The sequence below is a fragment of the Penicillium diatomitis genome (genome assembly GCF_028827545.1).
Source record: "Penicillium diatomitis strain IBT 30728 chromosome Unknown utg000001l_segment0_segment0, whole genome shotgun sequence".
NCBI lineage: Eukaryota > Fungi > Ascomycota > Eurotiomycetes > Eurotiales > Aspergillaceae > Penicillium > Penicillium diatomitis.
The window spans coordinates 3,657,585-3,680,485 of NW_026623173.1; the positions used below are offsets into that span (position 1 = coordinate 3,657,585).

The window sequence follows — 22,901 nt, forward strand, 5'->3', positions numbered from 1 at the left end:
ATTTCAATACTATGTCACCGACAGTGGAGAGTGCCTGACTCCCTGAGCGATGAGATCAATTTCCCCGCCATCTACGGTTTGTGCACTTCCTGGCCATTAGTCTTCATACGATAGGACTTGTCTGTACTTGTCCTTTGCGACCGCCCTTGTACCGCCTGTCCTTCTCGAGAAGACGGGACATCGATGGGGGCGACTGCCACTCAGAAACAAACGTATCGTACTTGACACAGTCGTACAGCGAGCTTGGAGAATACAGTGTTAGGTAGTCTTTACCTCGCTATAGCCACAGATCATAAAGGCGTATGGGCACGAGTCTCGATTAAGTGGGCTATATCATAGTCTTATCGACCTTTTTGACGGCCTTGCAGAGGGTCTTTTTCCAAGGCTCTTGTAGAGGATTTTGTAAGATGGTCTTTAAGATAGTCCTTATTTGACTACTGATCCAACTACTTTGGTCATGGTTTGACACATCCCAGTGGAGCGTGCATCCTTTCACAAACATTAATTGCCGGCAGAATCTCGAGCCCCGACGTAGATCGTACGAGAAGTAACGTACGTAATGTCCAAGCACGTATGGCCTATGCACTGTTGCACTATGAGCATGCAGTATGCACCGCATTAGTCGAGCTTTTGAGGCGTACGGACTCGTAACGGTCCGATTCGGAAAGGTATGGTGGAGTCAGCCCTGGGAGGCAGCTCTGTTAGTGCCTTCGATGCCCGAGAATTTATTTTCATTCACTCCAATATTTCATTCCTCGCATTCCATTCCAAAAAACAAAAAATTCGTTCTTTTCAAGATCTGGAGATCCCTAGAGATGTGATCTACTGAGCTACACCGCCCCGGCCACCGCCCCGCCAATCACGTCCGAGTGATACTGCCCGTCTGCCCCTTTTGCCCGGCGGTAAGCGGCGCTTGGACATTTTTTTTGGGGGGAGATCGGCATCTTGATCTTTGGCGCCGAAATGCATTTGGATGACTGAACCACTTGCACTGCCGGTACAAAAGCTGTTGCTGGGTGTTCGAGCCTTTGGCGCAGTCTGCAAGAATCGAGTAGTGCAGCTTTGCTGGGCCTGAGAGGAAGGCTGCCAACAGCGTTGAGTCTCAGTCTGTCGGTCCTAGGGGAGTGGAGCCGGGACTTGGCGCGCTGCACTTCCCGTCGCCAACGTAACGTCGACAGCAGTTTGACTGTTCAAGTGGTCCGGGGTGGCAATTCGGAACCAGATTCACAGCGTAAAGAAGTTCCTCCACCACACTCCATACATCACTAGGGGCGGAGAGAAGCTGGATGGGCGTTGGTTTTGTTTGCCCCTCCTGCTTTCTGCTTTTCCTCTTCAGCAAAGTCACCCGGTGAATTGCATTGCGTCGGTATCGACAGACACCGAACTGGAAAGTGGAACGCAAGGGCAAGATTGATCTGCGGGAGGGAATCAAGAGTCAGGTGTCACCGCTTCGATTGTGTAGACAAGTCGACAGACGCCAAACAACTCGTTCTAGGCCCTGCAGGCTCGATCTGATTTCGTCGGTCATACTGTACACGCCCACACTTGAACTCTTCTGACCGCATAATCCCTCTTCGCGCTACAAGTCATCATCAAATTTACTATCGCCGCAGCACATTCGACTTCGCCCTTCGCCCCCCTCCGGTCCTGCCATATCCTCCGAATCAACAGACTCGCCGCCCTCAAAGATCAACGTCCTGGATATGGGGTCAGCTGGAAGGGCTGACAGTGCAACGACGGGCACCAAAGAAGGCGAAGGGTTGCGATTTCACCAATATGGACAGAATCCACCACCAACAAATTCTCGGCGCCGCCGCCTGCTGCTCTCCACCGACAGCGCTTTCGCCGACTCCGTCCTCCCTTCCCTGGTGAACCACCCCTCGATCGAACTGCGCCTGATCACCGACGAATCCTCCGCGCTGCTGGCCGGCACGAACAAGGTCCCCCATTACACCGACTCGGTCGACAGTGCGACCTTTGATAAGAAGACAAGTGCGCGGAAATGGCTCAAAGCAAAGACGGCCGAGTTGTGTGAATGGGCAGACATGCTGCTGGTGGCTCCGATCGATGCGGGCGCACTCGGCTCCATGCTGGCAGGCCTGACCAACACTCTCACCCTGGCCCTACTACGGGGCTGGGTGTCGACCAAACCCGTGATCTTGATTCCCGGCATGACGGTCTCGGAATGGGACCATCCGCTTAGTGCACGACAGCTGGACGAAATTCGACGGCACTGGCCTTGGATCCGGATCGTCAGGCCTGTACTCTGGAAGTCGAACGGGCCGGAAGATCTCACGCCGTTGCCGTGGGATGGACTATACGACCTACACAAAAGCCTTGAGCTCGGGTTGAAGCTTCCATTCAGGCAGAAACAAGTAGCAAAGCAGGCGTATGATGAAAGGTCGGCATCCGCGGACAAGACGATCGCTTCGTCCAAGTCATCAGCAATCGATGCTGCTACCGCTCTCCGCCAACTTCAGACTCATTGGCCCACACCCGAAACCAGGGTCAAGTCCTTACCTGTGGAACTGTGGCTCAACATCTTTGAGAACCAACTAGGGGACTGGGAGATTGCCAAAGCCGTCGGTGTTCCCACCAATCTTCCAGTCCCCAAAGAATGGCAAAGTCATCTGTTGAAGATGTCCACGCCGGCCTCGTTGGAATACACCATCTTAAGAGGTTCATTCGCCGCAATGAAGAAACGTATCGATAGCCTGCCTCGATGGAAACCCTTGTCGGATCTTGCCTGCCATTTGATTGTCAAATTCTCTCGAACCGATATCCTCTCCTACCTCACCGAAAACCACCTCGACCTCCTCTGGACCACGTCACGCCTAACAAACATACCTTACCGAGCATCCGCCATCTACGGCAATCCCACCGTCTTGACATGGTGGCGCGACGCACCCGCTCTACCCAACAAAGAATATGCCGCCGATGCCATGGACGGTGCCTCCCGCGCAGGCTTCATCCACGTCCTAGACTGGTGGCTTCACTCGGGCCTCCCCCTCCGGTATAGTGAACGAGCCCTCGAATCCGCCAGTGCCGAAGGCCGCGTCGCCGTCCTCGACTGGTGGAAAAAGGCGTCCGCCAACGCCCCCGTGCACAGACCGATTCCGCTCAAAGTCGGCAAATCCGTCCTCCTCGCGGCACAATCGGGCCGTACCGCATCCCTTGCATGGTGGGATGCCTCCGGCATTCCATACAGTAATGCCGAAAATGTTGCCCGCATCGCCAGTACCCACGGCCACGTGCACGTCCTGGACTTTTGGTACAAGCTCAAAGGTCCGAAAATGATCTTTGACAATCAGGTGCTCGTGGGGCCTACGAAGAATGGCCACGACCATGTCCTGCAGTGGTGGAAAGATTGTGGTCTGCGTGTCGAATTCAAAACGTGTGACATTGAAGAAGCGTTGGAAGACGCCGTCACGGGTGCTGATGAACGCGTTCGTCGCTGGTGGGAGTGCAACGGACTTAATCTGGGCGTTGGCACGCGGGAATGGATGAAGACCAAGGTACTCTGATTTCTTTTTGGTATACATATCGAGCAGTCTCCGCCTTTTGAGCAGTCGAAAGGGTGTTGAAGCGAACTTTCTACAGCAGATTGTTGATTTATTTCTTTAATGGTGGGATGGACTTATGGACGTCTCGTGTCTCTGTTGTTTGCCATATTCTTCTTGTCTCCTTTCTTTCTGTCTCATCCTGTTGCTAGCTAGCGGTGTCGAGTTTGTGGCTTTTTGCAGCGGTTTTCTTTCTAGCTTGAGCGATCATGTGCAATATAGCGTGACACCGGATGATGTTTACGAATACCCATTCCCTTCTCGAGTCTCCAGTCATTGCGGCCATAGCGAAGGTTTTCAAACCGTCTTCATCATCTGCCGAACCTGTCTGTCTGAGAAAGAAACCACCGACAAACCCCGTTTTTTAAGCAGCCCAGCCTCGGCAGTGGCTGTAGTGGATGATCCTGACGGACATGAAATCAATGTAAAGATTGGAGATGTAACAAAGCTGAGATGGCTAGCCTACCATTCCTGCACATTGACCAAACATGAACTTCTGAAGCACGAAATCCTTCAATAATCAAGTGACGCTGTCTCAAGTCCCTCCTGTGCCCGTGCAATGGGAGTATCGTAAACGGCTCAAAACTGGATTGTGTCTTTCCCCCCAAACACAAAAGTTGCATGTTTTATCTCAGCATTGGCCACAATCGTTTTCGTTTCGGTAAACTTATAGTAACCGCGATTGGACTCGAGTTCCGTGGCGTGTTGTTCAGCATCCTCCCAATTGCTGAGGAAAAAAATTCCTCGTCACCGCCATAATTGTCAATACGCCAACCTCCAGTGAAATTGGGGTCAGGATCGTCGGCGATCTCTTCGAGACGAGTTTGACGCACTTTGAACAGGGCCCCGAAATCTGACTTTCGACTCCTCTTGACAAAGTATCTGTTGATCGCAATGGATGGTGCGTTCAATATTCCGAGGTGCTTGCAAGGCTTTTTACCGAATGGAAAGAAGATCAGCATTTCCAGGTTGCTTTGCACCAGGCAGCATCAAGGTAGTCGGCACGTGGACTCCCATGAGCAAGTCCTAGCAGGTGAAATCCCTACCTCAATGTCGACATGAAACATCCACACGATCTCGAGATACTCCTTTATGGACTCCAAAGCAGCCTTGTTCTGAGCAGATGGGAGCCAGTCCTCCAAATGGGCGACGACGGACTTCCATCCGCCGAAGAGATACACAAGCGTCGGGTCTTCCACTTGGCGGAAAGCCCTGATAGGGTATAGTGACCAGCGCCATTGTTCCTCAGCCGCATGAAAGAGTTTGAGAATTGCATCTCCGTACTTATTGGGGTTCTTGACGCGAAGAAGAGCGATTTCTGTGATTGGCATCTTGCAGGGTTGCCAGTGATCAGAGTGTTGGATGAAGCTTGATGGATTTCACTAGGGTGCTGAACGTCCAAGTAGATAGTGAAGAGAGGGTTTGGAGAGAGTAGAAAGACAAAGATTTGGGAGGTGAGAAATGAAAATAGTTGAGGTCTTTTTGTGCTTATGAAGGGCGGGGGCTGGTGACCAAGACAGGCAACTACAGTGTGTGCGCGTCCCCCCTCATCTCCGTCTCATGGACATAACCGGCAATTCCCAGCTCAGGTTAGTGACCCTCGTCATGTCAACATTCTATGTCCTCCTCGTGTCATTCCGAGCTTGCGAACACCTAAGGTCACACGAGAACCGCTCTCGCAACGACCATAGTGTTCGATGTACGAGAAGCTGGATGCTTTTGAAGAACGACGGATCAAAGTAATGAATGAAAGATACCGTCTCCAAGGTCGTCAAAATGTACTTGAGACACACATTTCACCCTGTATAGATCATCTTCTACCACGAAAATAACAATGGCTCCCAAGTCGTTATGGACAACAGCGAGACCCCTAGTACTCGACGAACTGGAAGCTCGCGCGAGTGATCTCGCATCGGCTCACGGACGCGATGTCATTGCCCCAGGCGAGCCCATCCAGAAGATGGAGTTGATCCTGAGACACTTGGCCCAGCGACTGAGCAAGACGAATGCTTCAGCCTCATTCTTGTCATCCCCGTCCACCCGCAAGACCTCTAAGTGGCTCTGGTAGAACGTGGTGACCCTCCATCCGAACCGTTCAAATGCCTCAATGCGGCTTGCGAGGAGATCTTGAAGGCCCAGCTTCCTTGCTCTCTTCACAAAACACACCGTCATAGCAATAACCGAATCGAAAACGTCCGGCGGAAAGACCTCATATCGCCTTTCCGGCTGCATACTTCATCAACGTCAACACATCCACTTTCAACGGCCGTTGGATGTTTATTGCCCTTCGGATAACGAGAGGAACTACCGACGCGGAAGTCACCGAATGAGGTCTCAAACTTACATCAAGATGGAGATGACCAAACATGTGCCTCGACCGGAATTCCATCCACTGATCAGATGTACGAGGGTACGGTCTTCGACTGGGCGAAACACCCAAGCGGACCGTCCTGTGACTTCCACTTGTTTTTTTCCGCAGTAAAATGCAACTGAATCATTGCAAGTCGCGAGCGGGCAGGACCTTTGAGGTGCAAAAAGGTCAGAGGTCACTCCGGTGACAGGCGTCTGGCACTGGTCACGAACAAGGGTTGACAGTAACCCGAGACTTCATTCGTAGGTGCGATGAGCTTGAAACAAGAGAATGGGCAGAGAGTTTTAAAGAGATGAAGCGTGTCGAAGGAGAAAAGCGAGGGAAATTTAGACAGTGAGACGTGGAACTAATTGATTGTGTGTTGATGAAAGACCAGGGGGCGTGACCAGGACAGGCCACTGCTTCAGTCAGTGTGCGCGTTCCCTTCGGTTGACCTGTTTCTGGTCGACACCATCAGGACTTTCCAGCCCATGACAGTGACCCTCATCATGTGACAATCTGTGCCCTGTTCATGTCATATCTTGCGAACGCCCGAAGGCTACTTCTGTAGTGAGACCGTTAGATCCACGCGGGTCCTACAATCTAAATGATCATCATGAGCAGTAATAAAATTCATCATTGGCCACATGGTTGTGGTAGAGAGTGTGTGGTCCTCCCAAGAGACATAAGAATATAACTGTCCATCTCGCCCATCAACAAACGATTCTCATCAATCTTATACACCTCATCATCAAGTCAGTACAATTGGGTATAGCATCCAATCCCGAGACAACCAATCAATGCGCTCAAATCACAGTCGACTCATCCACGAGCCACATATGGATGTATTATACCTCTTTCCTATTGAACAGTCAGCATGAAAGAGCAGAGAGCATGAGGAGAATTAGTCGACCAGAATATGGCGAGTGACAAGACTTACCAGGAATATCCTGACTTGTCAAGCCCAGGCGTCTTGATCGCATTGCGATCTCCAAATGGGTTGTTTTCGTCATCGTCTTCTGATTCTTCGCTTTCGCTTTCACTTTCAGGCGGTGGCCGAGATGACGAGGCCACCGGCGGGCTTGGCCGGGGTGGCCTGGGAGGATTGATCGACAATCCACTGAAACTGTCGTTCATGTCGGAGTGCATCTCAGATCGAGAGCGCCAATTGCCCGACAAGACATCGTCATCACTGTCGCTGTCATAATCCAAGCTCTTGTCGAGGACTTCGAAGGCCATCAGAGCGGTCACAAGTTCTTCGTTGGCGTGGATGAGCCCTCCCAGGAACTCCTCACTTTCCACCTGCTGAATGTAACGGAGGATTTGATGACGGAGTTTCTTGCACATATTGAATCGATGGCTACATTCCGCGTCATCGCTGACACGAGTGGTCTCGCGATTAACCAATTTCAGCGAGTTCAGCAGGTTAGTGCTCGCCACGGACGCCGAGGCAATGGTCTCGTAGATTTGTGGACGCTCGCGTTCGAGGTTAAAGTTCTTGGGGCTGATTGACAGCTTCTTCTCTCTCTTCTTGTCTTTCGACTTGGACTTTTGTTTGGGGCTACTAAGAGTGGTGGCTGGTCCATTGCCGGCCGAGATGGTCACCGTGTGACCCATTGGAGTCTCGGACTGGCCGCTGCCCTCCCGGAGGACCTTCGCCTTGGCCTGTGTGGCTGGTTGTTTTCGTTTTGGCAGTTGTCTGTACAGCGCAGCAATCTTCTGCATCCCAGGCGTATCCTTATAGGTCACCGCCCATTGCCCAAACAGCTGCTTGCACTTTTCCTTCACGAGAGGGTCAGACACCGGATCGGTGCCGGCGATACGAAGACGTTCCAGTAGGGGTTCGTCAGCGAACTCCCGGAGAAAGCGTTCACCCGCATTTTGAATCAAAAAGTCCAGGATTGTCAGAGCTCGAAGTTGGCGGTGGATGTTGCCATATTTCCTGATTTTTGGCGTCAGCTCCTGTCTATGTTGGGGAAACAGAACTTCGACTGGGCATCATCCCGACTCACAGCTTCTTCCGCAGCGCTCGGCTGGCTTCTTGGGGCCCGCTCCCTTGGATGCGAACCACTTCGATGAGGTCCACGATACCACTGGAGTCTTCCACCTCGTATTGCTCACTGGTCAGGACCTCGATTTGGACCGATACGGCCGAGAACGGTTTCTGCAGGGAGACGATTAGCTGAGGGGCTCTATTGACCAAGAAACGCGATCGCAAATCTTGGGTGGGACTGCTTACCGCGGACGAAAACATGCTGGGCAACGAAAATATCTGTTGTTGGTGCTTCCAAGGGGCTGAGCCTGGTCTCGCAATCTGATATTGGGCAGCTTCGAGCTGACGAAACTCCGTTCACGTGTCTATAAAGCACTGAAGCCCCGTGTAAGAAGCAGATCTGCCTTCCCGTCACGAGCCCCGCACAGCTTGAACTTGCGCGCGGGCAGATTGCGGCGCAACGGTACAATGAATCACGAAGACGACCGACGATGGCGATCCGCAAAGTGTGCGCAGGACAGCGACGCCGCTAATATAGGCACGAACAATAGGCTTTGCGTGTTGTCAGCTTCGACCTCGAGAACCCAATAATACCCAATTTGCGGCACAACCGGCTGGCTATCGTGTCGCGTGAAGTGCGGTGACGTCGGAGGTCGCAGCGTTTCCTTCTTCGTGCTAGCCGGGAGTCCGATCAGCGGATTGGATACGCTTTGGTGGACTGTTTCCGGGTGGATTCGACTGTTTTGGGTTCTTGAGTATCAATGCCGAGCTAGGAATACTGTAGGCCAAGGCTGAGAGCCTCAAACCAATATTGGGGTGCGATGTATATTCTGGTCGGGTGTGACTGCTGTCGGCAAGTAGACAGAGGATCTTGAACCTGTATTTCTGTGGTTTCTCTCCTCTAAAAAAGAATCTGGAAAGAGCGTCGCGGTAGCTCAGATCAGATGGAATCGAATAATGGACCAGCAACGTGACTTCCTCTAATTCCCAATGCGGATTAGGGCGGGGGGAAGAGGGGAGGCGGCATGACTCGAGACTCAAGAATCAATTGACACCAGCAACTTTGCATACAATTGACACGCACTGAATTACTTTAATATGCGATCCCTGATCAGGCTGCAATAAAGAAGAAAAAAACTTACTTTTGTTGTCTTGACATTGTATTCTACCGACATTAGAACCTATTCCGCTTTGACCAGTTCATGCGCCTCTCAACGTCCACCCCGCCAGAGCATCGCCGCCCCTCGAGCTTATTATTGCGTGTCCTGTCCCGCTTGTTCATCTGCTCCACCATCATCCTGGCCATCAGCGTGGCTTTCAAGACCCGCTCCCGTCTGTCCCTCTTGCTCTCTTCTTTTTCAACCTCCTCAACTTCCTCCTACACCTCACATCTCACAACCATGGCCTACCAGCAAGAACGCTACATTGCCGAGCTCGCCGTCCAGCGGGCCACCCTGCTGACCCAGAAGGTCTTCTTCGAAAAGGCCAAAGGAACCGTCAGCAAGGATGACAAATCCCCAGTGACCATCGGCGACTTCGGCGCCCAGGCGTTGATCATCCAAGCCATCCGCAAGAATTTCCCCAACGATGAAATTGTTGCCGAGGAAGAAGCCAGCTCCCTCCGTGAAGACAAGAGTCTCAGCGCCGAGATCTGGAGACTGGTCCAAGACGTCAAGCTGGAGGATGCTGAGAGTGATAAGATCCTGGGTGGGCCCATTACCAGCGAAGAGAGCATGCTGGACACCATCGACGCGGGCAAGAGTGCCGGCGGGCCCAAGGGTCGTATCTGGGCTCTGGATCCCATCGATGGCACCAAGGGCTTCCTTCGTGGCGGCCAATACGCTGTCTGCCTCGGTCTGATTGTTGATGGCGACGTCAAGGTTGGAGCCATTGGTACCCCGAACCTGCCTGTCGATGATGCCGCCCCCATTCAATCTAGCATTGGCGCCGAGCAGTCCGATGCTTCTTCCAACGGTGTCCTTTTCTCCGCCGTGCTAGGAGAGGGTGCCACGAGCCGTCCCTTGACCAGCGGAGCTCTTGCCGAGAGCAAGCCCATCTCTATGCGTCCGGTTCCCGACATTGCACAAGCAGTCTTCTGCGAAGGTGTTGAGGCCGCTCACTCTGCCCAGGGCGACAATGCTGCCGTTGCTGAGCGTCTTGGAATCACCGCCCCCAGTGTGCGCATGGATTCCCAGGCCAAGTACTGCTCTATTGCCCGCGGCGCAGGTGACATTTACTTGCGTCTTCCCGTCAAGAAGGATTACCAGGAGAAGATCTGGGACCATGCGGCTGGTGACATCATCGTTCGCGAGGCCGGTGGGCAGGTCACCGACATCTACGGCAACCGCCTGGACTTCAGCAAGGGCCGGACCCTCGCTGCCAACAAGGGAGTTGTTGCTGCTCCGAAGGCTCTGCAGGATCAGGTCATCGATGCGGTGAAGACTGTCCTGAAGCTGTAAGATCTACGAAAAGCCAAACTCTGCTCCGTTTCAGCCTCGTGCTGAATTACGATCGATGAAAAGAATTTCTTGTGATACCACACATTTGAGATAGAGAATCTACCTGGATGAGACATGATCAAGCTGTTTCAGTACATTCCCTCACGTACCCTAAAAATCGTACATATCCGATGAAGATGGCAAAAAGAAAGAAAAAAAGAAACACAAAATGAAAGTATATGAGTACACGGATCCCAGATGCAAATGTTCCAGAAAATATGGAATCCCACGGGTGGGAAACGAAAAGCAGACAAACCATAGACTGACCCAGTGACCCAACAATCCGGGCGTCCAGCGTCTATTTAATCTTCTTGGCCTTGAGCTTGATAGTCTCTCCATTAACAAAGATACCCTTGCCCTTATAAGGCTCCGGCCGTCTCCACTCGCGAATCTCCGCCGCAAACTGCGTCACCTTCCGCTTGTCCACGCCCTCGAGCAGAATGCGAGTCGGCTGCGGCGTGCTAGCCTTGACACCCTCGGGAACGCCGAGTTCAATTGGGTGGGAGAAGCCAACCTTCAGCGAGACGAATTGTTGGCCGGGGAAGGCGGCAGTCACGGTGGTCGCCTTGTCCTCGATGGTGGCCCTGTAACCAACACCCACCATGCTGAGAATGCAGATGTGCCCCTCTGAGACGCCGGTGATGTGATTTTGGAGGAGAGCGCGCACGGTCCCTGGATCGAGAGCAGGGCAGCGGTTAGTAAAGGATGATTTTCTTGGAGGGGGTTTCGTTATGCTTGCGGTTCTAGTTTTGTTTGAGATCGGATTGAGATGTCATACCCCACATGGCGCGCTGCTGAGGTTGCTCAGCGTCGTCAACAGTGATGGTCGCCTTCGAGCTAGTCGCATCATAGTTGACCGTCAGGAAAGAAGGGAGTGTAAGAGACATCTCGCCTGTATCGCAGAAAATAAATGAAGATTAGCCTAGCCCGAGTTTCGAACGTAAAGAGACAATTGCCAGTTCCCCGTCAGATCACGATCGCACATACCTTTGGGACCCTTGATCTGAGCCGAATATTTCGGTATATCCTTGCCACGGACTTGGGTGATCGACTTGGGCACATCAACCAAGCTGAATGATACCTCGGGGGGAACGGAGATCGGGGCGCCGCCGACACGGGATTGCATTGGCGTTGTAGTCGAGAAGCATTGTGTGCGAGCCGGGGAGAAGGCGGGTGTGAGGAAGAGAGGAAGGGAGCCGCGCTGGAAGGGCTCGCGGAGAAGTTGTCGCGCACAGCGCTGAGGGAGACCCGCCATGTCTGTTCTTTCTTTTATTTTGTTGTTGATAATCGGTCAATTGTCTCGCGCTGCGGCTTGGATTTTGTTGGAGTAGATTGCGGGCCCCAATCGAGTTAGGCCATCACGTGAGTAACCGGCTTCAGTGTCTATGCGTGCCTGAGAAATATGGTGCTAGTCCTGCAGTACCGATCCCGTCTGCTCAGTATTGTTGCAGCGTTCTAGAAACGCACTACTCAAAGTGAAGAGTAAAGTAAGAGTAAGACTGCGAGACTGCGAGGCTACGCGAAGCGATTCCCAGCCACCGGTGCTGAATGGTGATTGTTCTGATCACGTGATCTTGAAGATCCGGAATCGTCTCTATTCGATATCTTTCCTTTGAACATTGTCTCTATCCACCTGCACACCAGGTACATTCTCTGATCCCACGTCGCCGAATCGATGCTGGCCAAGGCTCAGACCAGACACAGTCCTCGAAGAGTCCAAGGCTTGTCAGGCGGATTCAACGCAAAGAGACCCCCAGTGGAAGTTTGCTCGGCACGAATCAGTCCGGGGCCATGCTTGCTCGCGTCACCCGTGATGACACCTTACTCTTAGAGAATCAGAGGTAATACGAGATGGCCGGGCATGAGCGAAAGGAGTCTTACTAGTACTGTAATACTGTAAGGGAGAGATTACCTTAGTTAGGTAGTTACCTGGAGAAGAGGACCTGACTCACCTGAGCTCCGTGCAGGGCTGTTCACCCGCCCAGACTAGCCCCCTCCGGTCTCGATGAAACAAAGTCATGAAACACGACTACTGTCAAAGCTGCCGATGGTGAAAATGGCCTTGCTGTCTCCACAGTCCAGAACATCACCGAGGAATTAAGGGCCAGGGATGATCTCAGATCTACAATTCCGGGCCATTAGTGCTCATACGATAGTACTTGTCTTTTGCGACCGCCTTTGTACCGTCTATCCCTTTAGGCAAGACGTGCCATCCAGGAACGAATGTAGCGTGCATGACATAATTATATGGCAGACTCAGAGAAGGTAACATCCTGTAGTCTCGGCTTCGCTCTAGCCACAGTCCTGAAGAGGCATTGATCTGGGCACGAGTCCAGGTTTAGGAGGCTACATGACAGACTTGTAGGCCTTTCAGGTGGCCTTTTTGGAGGGCTTTTGCGAAGGGTCTTGTGGAGGATCTTTTGTAGATGGCCGTTCCAGATGGCCGTTCTAGATGGTCGTTTTAGATGGTCGTTTTAAATGGTCGTTTTAAATGGATGGTCTCTATTTGACTATTAATCCAACCCCACTTGCTTCTAAACTAACATGCAACAGTGGAGCGTGCATCCTTGAATAAACATTGATTGCGAGCAGAATTTCGAACCTCGACGCACATAGATCGTACGAGAACCATGTATGAAACATCCAGAGACGGTACTTATGGGATGCTCGCGAACTACCTTATATATTGCCCCGTTGAAAGCCTACGACAGTGAGTTGTCTCTGAAGACGATCGCAAAGCGTTCTGTGAGTCTCGGCTAGTTTTTGGAGGTATGATTGATGCTTTGAAATTCCTGGTCATTATATTCGTGAAATGGGTATGTGTTGAGCGCCTGAGGTCGTCGGTCATCCGCAGCATACCGTGGTCTCCTCCACACCCTTGGGCTCGAGGTGCGTTTCATCCCCGATGGTCACTACCATCCAGTCACAGAAAAATTTGCCCAGTCCCGCGCCGACAAAGATGCAAATAATCACATACACATTGAAGTACATGGCCAACAACATGACGATATAAGCACCTCCAAAGGTGAGGGCGTGGATGAGTGATCGACCAAATTGCTGCAATGGGGTCGCTCGAAACTTGAGCCCCACCGCGTGGCCTCCGGTCACGGAATCGGTTCTCTTGGCAGCCAGAATAGCGGCTTGGCGCCGGAACTGCCGCTCCAGGAAGAGATCGTACTCTTTGCCCATGCGGCGAAGCGCCTCGACCAGGATGACCAGGAGGATGATGCCAATGCAGGTCACGGCAAACATGCCGTTGTTTTTGATCTGCCACCCGGTGGACAGGAAACAGGCATCGACCGTATACCAATTAAACAGCATCTGACAAGCGTGGGGTTAGCAGATAACGCACAACCAAATGCCGTCCGTGTCGGCCCACAGGGCTTGGCACCCACCGAGATTTTGCACTCTGGGCCGGAGCCATGGGAGCCCATGGCCATGTCCATGCCGTGCGTAAGGTGGTGTGAGTGCAGATGGAGACTTCAAGCGCGACCAAAAGATGATGCCAGAAAAGCTGGCTGCGCAACGGCAGGGTACCTGAGACGCAGATGTGATCGAGGGGTTGGCTGTCGTTTGCAGTGAGGACGCTCCCCCGAGGCGGGCTGAAGATCTTATACATTCCAGATCTGGAACCTCGTGTCTCAACAAGCCCGGCCGCGGCAATGACCGAAAGTGGAGTAGGATCCGCCGCGTCTGCAAGAAATCTGCTCAATTGCGCGCAAGGGGGGGGTTTCCCTCGTGGAGACTCGTTCGAGGGTGTATCGTTGAACGTGTGTCTGGAGCTTCAAAGGATCGCTCAAATGTGCTCATCGTTCTCATCCAGGCTTGGCAATGTCGGAGATTTCGAGCGAATGATTCTCTTTCCGGGACATCTCTCCCTCGCATTCTCCGTCACACATATAACAATCCTCGTGAGACCCTGTCTTTTCTCCATGGATCCCTGTTCGCTCGCAAAGCCTCTGAACATCCCGCCAGCGTGCCAGGATTTCTGCGGAAGACGTCCCTGCTTCCCGGCAGCATAGCATTTCGATCACATCCTTCAGCAACCCGAGCGGTCGATTCACCCGCGGAGGGGGGAGGAGGAGGAGATCGACAGACAATGTCGTTCCACCACCGATTCGAGGCCCGTGGTCATATTCAGAATCTCACGGCGGCGAAAACGCTCGAACCACACTGGGGTTATGCAGATCGTGCACTGCCATGCACCAACGATCCAGGCTCATGCGCCTATCTGGATCTCGTCTACTCCTCCCATGATCGGGGCATGCTCTACACCGGCATCCTCTGGGCTACCATCGTCGGCATGCTCTTCATATGGGCTCTTTGGAGACAGTGCAATCAGCCGCATACGACACCAGGATCGAATAGGCCTCATCTGGCTGGATTCCGGAAATTGAAGACCACGTGCGCCGTCGGGGTCCGACGATATCTTCTTCCTGATGGGAACCGCTGGCTCTTCGGCCGCACCACTCGCCTTCAGATTTCTGTCCTGGCAGCTCTGGCGGCCTATTTACTTGTCTTCACCTTTGTTGGCATTACATACCAAACCTGGATCACGCCCGTGTCGGGGAAACAAGGTCTGTACAACACCCGTTCAAGTATCGGCCCGTGGGCCGATCGAATCGGTGTGCTGGCTTATGCTCTCACTCCATTGTCAGTGATGCTTAGCAATCGCGAGTCATTTCTGTCTGTGATGACTGGGTTACCGTACCAGTCCTTCAACTTTTTGCATCGCTGGCTGGGGTATATCATCGTGGTGCAGGGCTCGCTGCATACTATTGGCTGGTGTATCGTTGAGCTCAGACTGTACCAACCCCAACCTACCGTGGGAATCGAGTGGATCACTCAGACCTACATGATATGGGGCATTGTCGCCATGATCTTGTTGCTCTTGATACTCCTTCTCAGTACCCCCTGGGGTATCAGGTTGACTGGCTATGAGACATTCCGAAAGCTGCATTATGTGCTCGCCATGGTTTACATTGGCGCTTGCTGGGGTCACTGGGCGCAACTGAAGTGTTTCATGATCCCGTCTCTGATCTTTTGGTGCATCGACCGCGCCGCACGTCTTGTCCGCACTGCGATCCTGCACTACCACCCACTCGAAGATCGAGGTCTGTTGGGCTTCTCATCTGCTGACGCTCATATTACTCGATTCCCGGACGAGGACTACGGAGATGTCCTTCGTCTTGATCTGGAGAACAACCAGGAACCCTGGAATATTGGCCAGCACTACTTCCTGTGCTTCCCGCAGACGGGCATCTGGCAATCACATCCTTTTACGCCTCTTAATGCTCCCGAAGTGGTCAAGGGAAAGGTGAAGCACACCTACATCATCAGGGCAAAATCCGGCGAGACCAAGAAACTGGCCGACCGTGCTGCCGCTGGCTCTATGTTTATGCCCGTGATCCTGTCCGGTGGTTACGGCGAGTCCATCGAGCAGGGGTTATATTCAGACACCAACATCATCTGTATTGCTGGCGGTACAGGAATTGCATATGTGTTGCCCCTACTCCTGAGCCTGGTTAAACAAATCCCCTCTTCGGATCGAAAGATCGACCTCGTGTGGGTGATGAGACACACCAGTAACGTCGAGTGGATCCGCCCCGAGTTAGACATTCTCCGCGCCGCTCGAAAGGCCTTGAACCTGCGCATTCGAATGGTCGCCACCAGAGACGTAAGCAGCGCAAACAGCTCGCATGACAATGTGCTTCGATCCACACAAGAGGATGAAAAGCAAATCGCCACTTCTCAGCAGAGGTTTTCGGCTCTGGGCGACCTGTGCGATTGCGCCTTTGACGTCCCACTCAAGTTGGGCGGCGGAGCTTCTGATTTGAGTCGACGTCCCGACCTGCGAAAGCTAGTGACTGGATTTCTGGAAAGCACGACTTCGGGTCCTACACGCATCTTCACGAGCGGCCCTGGTGGCATGCTGAGTGAATTGAGGGAGATTGTGGCAGCGTGCAACTCTCCACTGAAAATCTGGAACGGCCAAGAGAGGTTTGACGTCGATTTGGTCTATGACGATCGCCTGGAGTGGTAGATCCTTATATTTATGATTGAATGATAACTAAATGTACATACTTGTGTGAATACATCTCATGGAATCTTCTCATGAATTCTCACAGCGATAGTCAGCTATGACCCTCATGTGGTAACCTATTTTCGGACACTTCCGGCTGATTTCCATCAACTTCACGATCTCACGAGAATTGTCATTGTCACAGGAATTCAAAGGTTGATGGTGAGTTCGACCGGTCACTGATATTAGGCATGATAGTTCTCATTCCCAAGGGTGGTGGGTTCCATCGTCCCTCCATCAATGCTCTCACCTGACACAATCATTTTGTCCTCATCACTCAATTCACAGGTATCATCACCCGGAGTATCATCTCAACTCCGCAAACTTACTTTGGCTCTCGATTTCTATAGGCTTGTGAACCTTGAAGATGCCCTATGTGCTTGCGAGCGAACGCGAAATCCTTCAGATTGGCTCAACTGTTTTGACACAGAATCGAGACTTTACCTACTGAGCTGACTCGTTCATCTCGATCGATATAGTGAATCATTGGTTAAGTTCTAATCACGCCACGCAGACGTGAGCTCTAGAGGATCGTCGCTCCGTGAAGCCTTTCTGAGACACCTTCATCCCCTCACATCTTTCCCAGGATGAAACAATTCACCTCGCCTCTCCTGCTCTGCCTCGCCTTTGTCGTTGCTGAATTGACTGGGGCAGTCTCGTCTGGACAAGGTGGGTGAATCGAGCAAAGCAGTATCACCTTTGCTTTGAATCTCGCTGACGACATGGATCTCTTGACGACCAGATACTCCTGCAACCTTGCTGCACGACTCTCAAAATGAGAGCAACGCAGTGAGCTACCTAACCTCCAAGAACCATCAACCTGACTCGGTTTTCACTCAAGCCGTCCATCTTCTCCAATCATTAAACACCTCTCCGTCCTGCAATCGCCTTGCCGCAACCAAGCTAGTGACATCGTGTCAAGAGCTCGGCGGGAAAAGCCACTCTGATCCCCATACCAACCAGGAACTTGATCTAACCCGCTCTATATACGCTGCACGTCTAGCAATTTGTGAACTCGAGGGAGCCTCTGCTCTCATTCCGCAGCCATGCATCCCAGTGGCAGTTACGATGCCGACACAGTCCACCTCTTCCCACTTTAAATTCTTCCGCAGGTTCACGCCTACCAATCCCGACGAGAAGGACCTGTCGAAGCCGGAGTTGGAACTCTGTCTGAAGACTTTAGAGTCTCGTCCTCAGTGGTGGACATCGTACAGCAACAACCGCCAAAATGCGATGATCATCTGCCAAGCGTCGCGCACCGAGACTGAAAAAGATGAGATTCTCAACCTGCATCAGGCAATCGCAGAGGGGTCTATCAAACTCAACGAGGGCCTGCAGGAAGCTCTGCGCCAGGCGGAAAAGAGCGCAGCTGAGCAGCAAGAGTTCCTTCAACGTGTGCTGGCGCTACAGCAACAAGTTTCGAAAGAACTGGACGAGGAAAGAAGGGCAGTTGAGGGTATTTTCGACAAAGCCATGAGAAGAATGGAACACGGCTTTGAAACTGTCAATGCAGCGATCAGCACGACGCTGGGCAGATTGCACACGGAGTCGTTGGTCCTGAAGCAGGTAAGGACGTCTTTCATGTTTAGAGATTGGCATCGTGTTAACCTTTCCCGACTAGGATATACAAACCTCATCCTCTGAGGTGAAATCGCTTCAGCAAGCGTTGCTCGCCGCTCATCAGGAAACCATTACCAGAAGTCATGAACTTGCGCAGTCGCAGCAGCGAGACTCAATCGCCGCCAAAGCAATTTCTTCCGACCTTCAACATTCTCTCCAGTCCTTGGCGGACACCGACATATCCGACCTTTCCCGTCAGATGGCCAACATGGACCAAGCGTTGGTATGCCGCGAAAAAAAAAACTCAGTATTGTTCACATTGTGGACTCGTTGCTGATCTCATCAGGAATGGCTCACCAACCGCTTAATCGTCGCCCTCGAACAAGAAAGTAAACTGGCCGAGGTCTGTTTCTCTGGTCGTTCTCTGTAATATATTTGGATTTCTCCCCTTTTGGTTCCTCCACATAGCACTTGCGTAGGTAGCAACCCATACTGATCAACATAGCGACTCCGAATCATGGACCGCTCCGTGGACCAAACACAATCCAAAGCCGTCGAGCTCCAACGCATCCAACACTTGCAAACGCAAGAGTTATCCGCCCAGCAAAAAGCCCAAGAACACATTCGACTCAATGCCCAAGTATCACAAGCTTTGCTAGACAAAGCCACGACTTCGGCCGCTAACCTTCACACTCTCCTTGACGAGGCCGCACTCAAGTTCAAACAGACGCCCGGTCTTCACCAGACTGGTCTATCGGGTTGGACTCTGTGCATCGTGATACTCATTCTTGTGGGGGTACAGAACTTCAAGGCTGCGTGGGGGCTGGTATTTTTCATTTTTGGTGAGTTGCATCGTGACTGCGCCAGTGGATTTGCCCGCCGGATGTTTTGCTGACCATGAGTGGACAGGGCATTTGATCGCTACGACAGTTTTCCCTCTTCTTAGAGTATATCGTTCTTCGTTGTTGCCCCTTTGAGGGTTTTAATTCTTTTTTTTCTGGCAACGCAAGGAGTTTCACTCTTCATGCCTATTTAGGTATCCTTATGAGACGGCAGCATTTTCCGAATATGATTATATTTCAACTTTTCTTGTTCTTTTTTTGAAAGTCATTAAGATTCGACTGGATGAGGATTGATAGAGGAGAAATGATAGAGAGACATAATTTCAATTGATGCAGGGTATCATGAGGAACCGTACCGGGCCTGCTTCATATGGGGAATCGCTTTGCAGGGTAATCCTTGTACTTCCGAGGTCGGCTCATCTAGACGCGATGGATACTCGTAGTCCTCGTATCAATGGACAACCCCCTCTCCTCATGAAGAAACCCCAGATATGCACCTATTGTGCATCACTGTTTGTTGCATCTCCATCCGCGTCGACCATCGTCGCGTCGGCCCCATCCGTCGCACCGCCGACCGAGGCAGCCGCAGCTTTCTGTTCGCGGGCCTTCTGCCGACGCTTGAGTTTTCGCTCTCGATTCTTCCGAGTCTTCTTCTCGGCTTCGTGCTCCTTGGCCGCAACTGCGGCGGCCACCTTCTTGCGTAGTTGCACACGGCGTTTCTTGCCAGGCTTTTTCCGCGTGGTTGGCGCCTTGGAGACTGGAGCGCCGTCGATCACATAGACTTGAACATCCTTCGATGCGGGGGGCATCTTGGTCTGATGACGCTTCAGGTGAATGACTCGCCAAGGAAGGTCACAGCCGGGCTGGGGAAATATGTTAGCGATGAAGTTTCACGCGGTATCAATGAGCGGGTATCGCAGAGGCAACAGAAAGAGCTCACCCATGGCTGTGTTTTGGCCCATGCTGTCACAATATCACCAGTGACTGCGATTTCCTCGTAACGCTGTCTCTGTGCAGCAATACTCTGTTTCACCTCTTCGCTCTCTTCCAGTCCAAGGAGTGTCGGGGTGGAGGCGTAATATTGCCAACCACGGAAGGCTTTTATAAATCGGCCTTCGGAAGGGTTCCCAGACGGGGACGGGGATCGTAAACGAATGCGCAGCTTCTGTGTGACTGCTTTCACCGGCTCGGTTTGTTCTAATATAGTACCATTGGCCTGAGTAGAGGCACCACCTGTTGATGCGGTCGCATTCTGGCTGGCTGTAGTGTTCGTGGATTTTGCGGGCGCACTGAAGAGGCGAAATTCAAATTCCTGTTCGTCCTCATCGTTTGGTGAGTCTGTGGCCTTCGCTGTGTTGTCTTTGTTCGCATCGATCGTTGATGAAAGATCCATCAATCCGTCCAGATCAAGCAGCTTGCCCAGTCGAGCGTGGGCATCTTGTAGGTCGTTCTCATCGACAGGTGAAGGTGCACGGGAAGAGGCAGGGGATTGGACCTCGTCTCGGCGGACGCTGCAAGAGTCGGTTAGTTTCAGTGGTTCACTGGGAGTCGATGTCCCTTGCTCACCGTTTCGCGTTGGGTAAATCAAACATGATCCTTGATTTCTTCCGAGATAAGGCTTTGGTAGACGTCGAGGCTCACAGCGAATTTGTCCCCGTGGAAGCGCCAGAAATTCGAGACCACTAATGCGACGCTCCGGCGACGCACTTTTCCTTATCGCATGATGCCGGCAGCGCACGGACTTCACTTTCGGGCTGTCAACCAGCCTTCCACGACGAGACCCTTCTCCGACATGCAAGGTCCTGTCTGGCTCGTGGTTTCTTTGCGCTTCGATTCCTTCGACTTGAGGATCTTTGTTTCCTGAAGAACGTGCGCTCGTACCTCTCATTCATCCTCCGATCTCTCTGCTACTTCGACACTCTTTCGACTTCGTGCAGAGGTCGTCGCGACGCATTCCGATCCTCCCTTTCCTTTTTGAGGGGCGCCTACAAAGTCCCGCCGCTCGATCGATATAGTGAACGATTCCTCATGCCTCGTGCTCGTCGCGACATCTGTCCCCAGCTTTCAACATAAGTTCTCCTCGATCATCGCTCCCATGGGTATTTGCGCTTCGTGCCTAGGCGGCAATCGCCGTGACTCTTTGGAGGTAAGTCACGATAAGAGGTCCGAGGCCTCGGTCGAGCTGCTATCGCATTTGATCGAGCATACTTTGCACGAAGTTCCCGGATGTCCAGAAACCTTCGTTATGGCTTAAAAAGTGAAGGCTAAAGGCTGATCTCTTGCACTGTTTCAGCCCGAGTCCTCGCGACTGCTCGACGAGGATCCTTATCAGACCAGCTACAATTATGGCTCGCTTCATGCCCAGCAGGCCAACCAGCAGCCGGATCCGGAATCCGTGAGGCGAGAGCGAGAAGCGCTCGATGCAATTTGCCAACGCACTTCAGAGTGAGTATCGATGCTGGCCAGGGACCCAAAGATGGGACGATCAAATGACCTATGAGTTTGGAGTGTTTCATTCGGAAATTCTCATGACCCTGACCCAATACTGACGTCCTTTTATATAGCTCGGTCATCGATATCTGGTCACTTCAACCCCAACCACATCTCCAACCCCAAGCTACACTCCCTGCACCTGTATCGGTTTCCAATTCTCCCACGCCCTCTCGGGATCCCAAGGGCGTCACAGTGGTCGCCGTTGACAAGGACAACAGTCGTCCTTCGTCCGGGAACACCGCTCCCAAGCACTGGGGCGAGGTCGTGGTGAATACCAACAAGAAGCGGTCTCGCCAGAATCTCAAAGACGACGGTGATGCCCGAGACGTCTTTGGTGTTCTCAAGGTCACCTGAAGGCTGTGCTGGACACCGACAAACAACACTTGCGAAACCTGGGATACTGACAGATGCCGCTTAAACCGTAAACGCTGGCCAGAGAAACAAAGAGTGACAACGACAGATGGCAGTCACCGCCCGTTCGAAGCACGTGTTTGATTCAGCAATACGTAAACCCTTCAAGGTTGCTGTTCCTCCACTGACCCTGTCCACACTTACATCGCTGGCTCTGCCATGGTTTGCTTGGCTTTTCTTTTCGATCCATTCCCTACACTTTTGCCCCTCTCTGCTTCTGCTCTCGTTCAAGTTGTATCATTTTGCAGTAATCGCAGGCCGACTGATCATATTCACACCGCACATGTCTCTCCTTCCCTCACTACTCTGGACTCCATGACCTTTCCTTGTCATCCTTTCTGTTTTCTTCGTCCTTTGAATCTATTAATACCCACGCGGCAGGTTTTCTCCTGGCATATGAAAATTATCATTTCCTCATTCTTCCCCATATTTTTGTTTGAAGGAAGTTGCTGTGATCTGCTTTATATAAAGACTGGGCCTTTTTTCCCAAGACGAATAGTACCTATGGTTTATGCAGTAACCAGCGATGCGGATATTGGCTATTTAGGCTGTAGGTGTTGACTAGTGCTTGGTCTCTGTGTCTCTCCTATACCACCTTTCCTTTGGTGATGGACCCAGTGGAGTCCGGCCCGTTCCACAGGCCATCCATTGTATCTGGAAAAATGGAGACATTTATCATGAAAAGTCTGAGGACAGGCTAAGGCTTACATTTCAACTCCACACAGGAATCAACCTACATATTGGCGGTATTTCAAAGTGATACTTGTGAATGTTTCCCATTGACTTGCGGATCAAAATGTAGTCCATGAATCCCAGCATTAATCATTGAGGTTCTGCTCCCGCGTGTCCCATCCCTGACTCCTTGTAGCAACTGCAGCAAAAAATGCACCAAGTAAAGACGAAGAGACTAGAAGGGGAAAGAACAAACAAAACAGGGTAAGATATGAAATAAAACTCCTGGGGTGGTAATAACGCCTCCGCTGATCCGGTTGCCAATGAGCCCTGTGATAATGAAGAGCCGAGAATGCGAATTGTTCGTGCAAAGGCCCGTTCCCTACCTTATCTTCCTACCTGGATAAGATAAGGAGGCTTCCTCGGAGTCGAGGCCGTAG

The 22,901-nt window shown here is 52.0% G+C and overlaps 11 protein-coding genes across 11 annotated transcripts; 6 read left to right on the top strand and 5 right to left on the bottom strand.

Annotated features, from left to right (window-relative positions):
• Window positions 1-1,703: 1,703 nt before the first annotated feature.
• Window positions 1,704-3,524, top strand: N7539_001045 (uncharacterized protein; the record flags this gene model as incomplete). Its single annotated transcript, XM_056930649.1, has 1 exon — window positions 1,704-3,524. One exon carries the CDS (start codon window positions 1,704-1,706, stop codon window positions 3,522-3,524), a length of 1,821 nt encoding a protein of 606 aa, XP_056794942.1.
• A 662-nt stretch (window positions 3,525-4,186) lies between these two features.
• N7539_001046 (uncharacterized protein) lies at window positions 4,187-4,891 on the bottom strand (the record flags this gene model as incomplete). Its single annotated transcript, XM_056930650.1, has 2 exons — window positions 4,187-4,492; window positions 4,607-4,891. 2 exons carry the CDS (start codon window positions 4,889-4,891, stop codon window positions 4,187-4,189), a joined length of 591 nt encoding a protein of 196 aa, XP_056794943.1.
• A 503-nt stretch (window positions 4,892-5,394) lies between these two features.
• N7539_001047 (uncharacterized protein) lies at window positions 5,395-5,628 on the top strand (the record flags this gene model as incomplete). The annotated part of the gene is made up of 1 exon (XM_056930651.1): window positions 5,395-5,628. One exon carries the CDS (start codon window positions 5,395-5,397, stop codon window positions 5,626-5,628), a length of 234 nt encoding a protein of 77 aa, XP_056794944.1.
• A 1,218-nt stretch (window positions 5,629-6,846) lies between these two features.
• On the bottom strand, window positions 6,847-8,164 carry N7539_001048 (LSB5 family protein; the record flags this gene model as incomplete). The annotated part of the gene is made up of 3 exons (XM_056930652.1): window positions 6,847-7,852; window positions 7,923-8,074; window positions 8,150-8,164. The coding sequence occupies 3 exons, from the start codon at window positions 8,162-8,164 to the stop codon at window positions 6,847-6,849; spliced, it is 1,173 nt and encodes a 390-aa protein (XP_056794945.1).
• A 941-nt stretch (window positions 8,165-9,105) lies between these two features.
• On the top strand, window positions 9,106-10,362 carry N7539_001049 (3'(2'),5'-bisphosphate nucleotidase; the record flags this gene model as incomplete). Its single annotated transcript, XM_056930653.1, has 1 exon — window positions 9,106-10,362. One exon carries the CDS (start codon window positions 9,106-9,108, stop codon window positions 10,360-10,362), a length of 1,257 nt encoding a protein of 418 aa, XP_056794946.1.
• A 337-nt stretch (window positions 10,363-10,699) lies between these two features.
• N7539_001050 (mitochondrial 54S ribosomal protein uL6m) lies at window positions 10,700-11,656 on the bottom strand (the record flags this gene model as incomplete). The annotated part of the gene is made up of 3 exons (XM_056930654.1): window positions 10,700-11,073; window positions 11,180-11,293; window positions 11,389-11,656. The coding sequence occupies 3 exons, from the start codon at window positions 11,654-11,656 to the stop codon at window positions 10,700-10,702; spliced, it is 756 nt and encodes a 251-aa protein (XP_056794947.1).
• A 1,589-nt stretch (window positions 11,657-13,245) lies between these two features.
• Window positions 13,246-13,847, bottom strand: N7539_001051 (copper transporter family protein; the record flags this gene model as incomplete). The annotated part of the gene is made up of 2 exons (XM_056930655.1): window positions 13,246-13,722; window positions 13,797-13,847. 2 exons carry the CDS (start codon window positions 13,845-13,847, stop codon window positions 13,246-13,248), a joined length of 528 nt encoding a protein of 175 aa, XP_056794948.1.
• A 653-nt stretch (window positions 13,848-14,500) lies between these two features.
• On the top strand, window positions 14,501-16,444 carry N7539_001052 (ferric reductase family protein; the record flags this gene model as incomplete). Its single annotated transcript, XM_056930656.1, has 1 exon — window positions 14,501-16,444. The coding sequence occupies one exon, from the start codon at window positions 14,501-14,503 to the stop codon at window positions 16,442-16,444; it is 1,944 nt and encodes a 647-aa protein (XP_056794949.1).
• A 626-nt stretch (window positions 16,445-17,070) lies between these two features.
• Window positions 17,071-19,020, top strand: N7539_001053 (uncharacterized protein; the record flags this gene model as incomplete). Its single annotated transcript, XM_056930657.1, has 6 exons — window positions 17,071-17,152; window positions 17,226-18,049; window positions 18,105-18,326; window positions 18,390-18,446; window positions 18,549-18,885; window positions 18,953-19,020. 6 exons carry the CDS (start codon window positions 17,071-17,073, stop codon window positions 19,018-19,020), a joined length of 1,590 nt encoding a protein of 529 aa, XP_056794950.1.
• Window positions 19,021-19,382: 362 nt separating this feature from the next.
• Window positions 19,383-20,477, bottom strand: N7539_001054 (DUF2011 domain-containing protein; the record flags this gene model as incomplete). The annotated part of the gene is made up of 3 exons (XM_056930658.1): window positions 19,383-19,748; window positions 19,826-20,396; window positions 20,452-20,477. 3 exons carry the CDS (start codon window positions 20,475-20,477, stop codon window positions 19,383-19,385), a joined length of 963 nt encoding a protein of 320 aa, XP_056794951.1.
• A 503-nt stretch (window positions 20,478-20,980) lies between these two features.
• On the top strand, window positions 20,981-21,732 carry N7539_001055 (LAMTOR1/MEH1 family protein; the record flags this gene model as incomplete). The annotated part of the gene is made up of 3 exons (XM_056930659.1): window positions 20,981-21,031; window positions 21,179-21,330; window positions 21,450-21,732. The coding sequence occupies 3 exons, from the start codon at window positions 20,981-20,983 to the stop codon at window positions 21,730-21,732; spliced, it is 486 nt and encodes a 161-aa protein (XP_056794952.1).
• Between the last annotated feature and the right edge of the window lie 1,169 nt (window positions 21,733-22,901).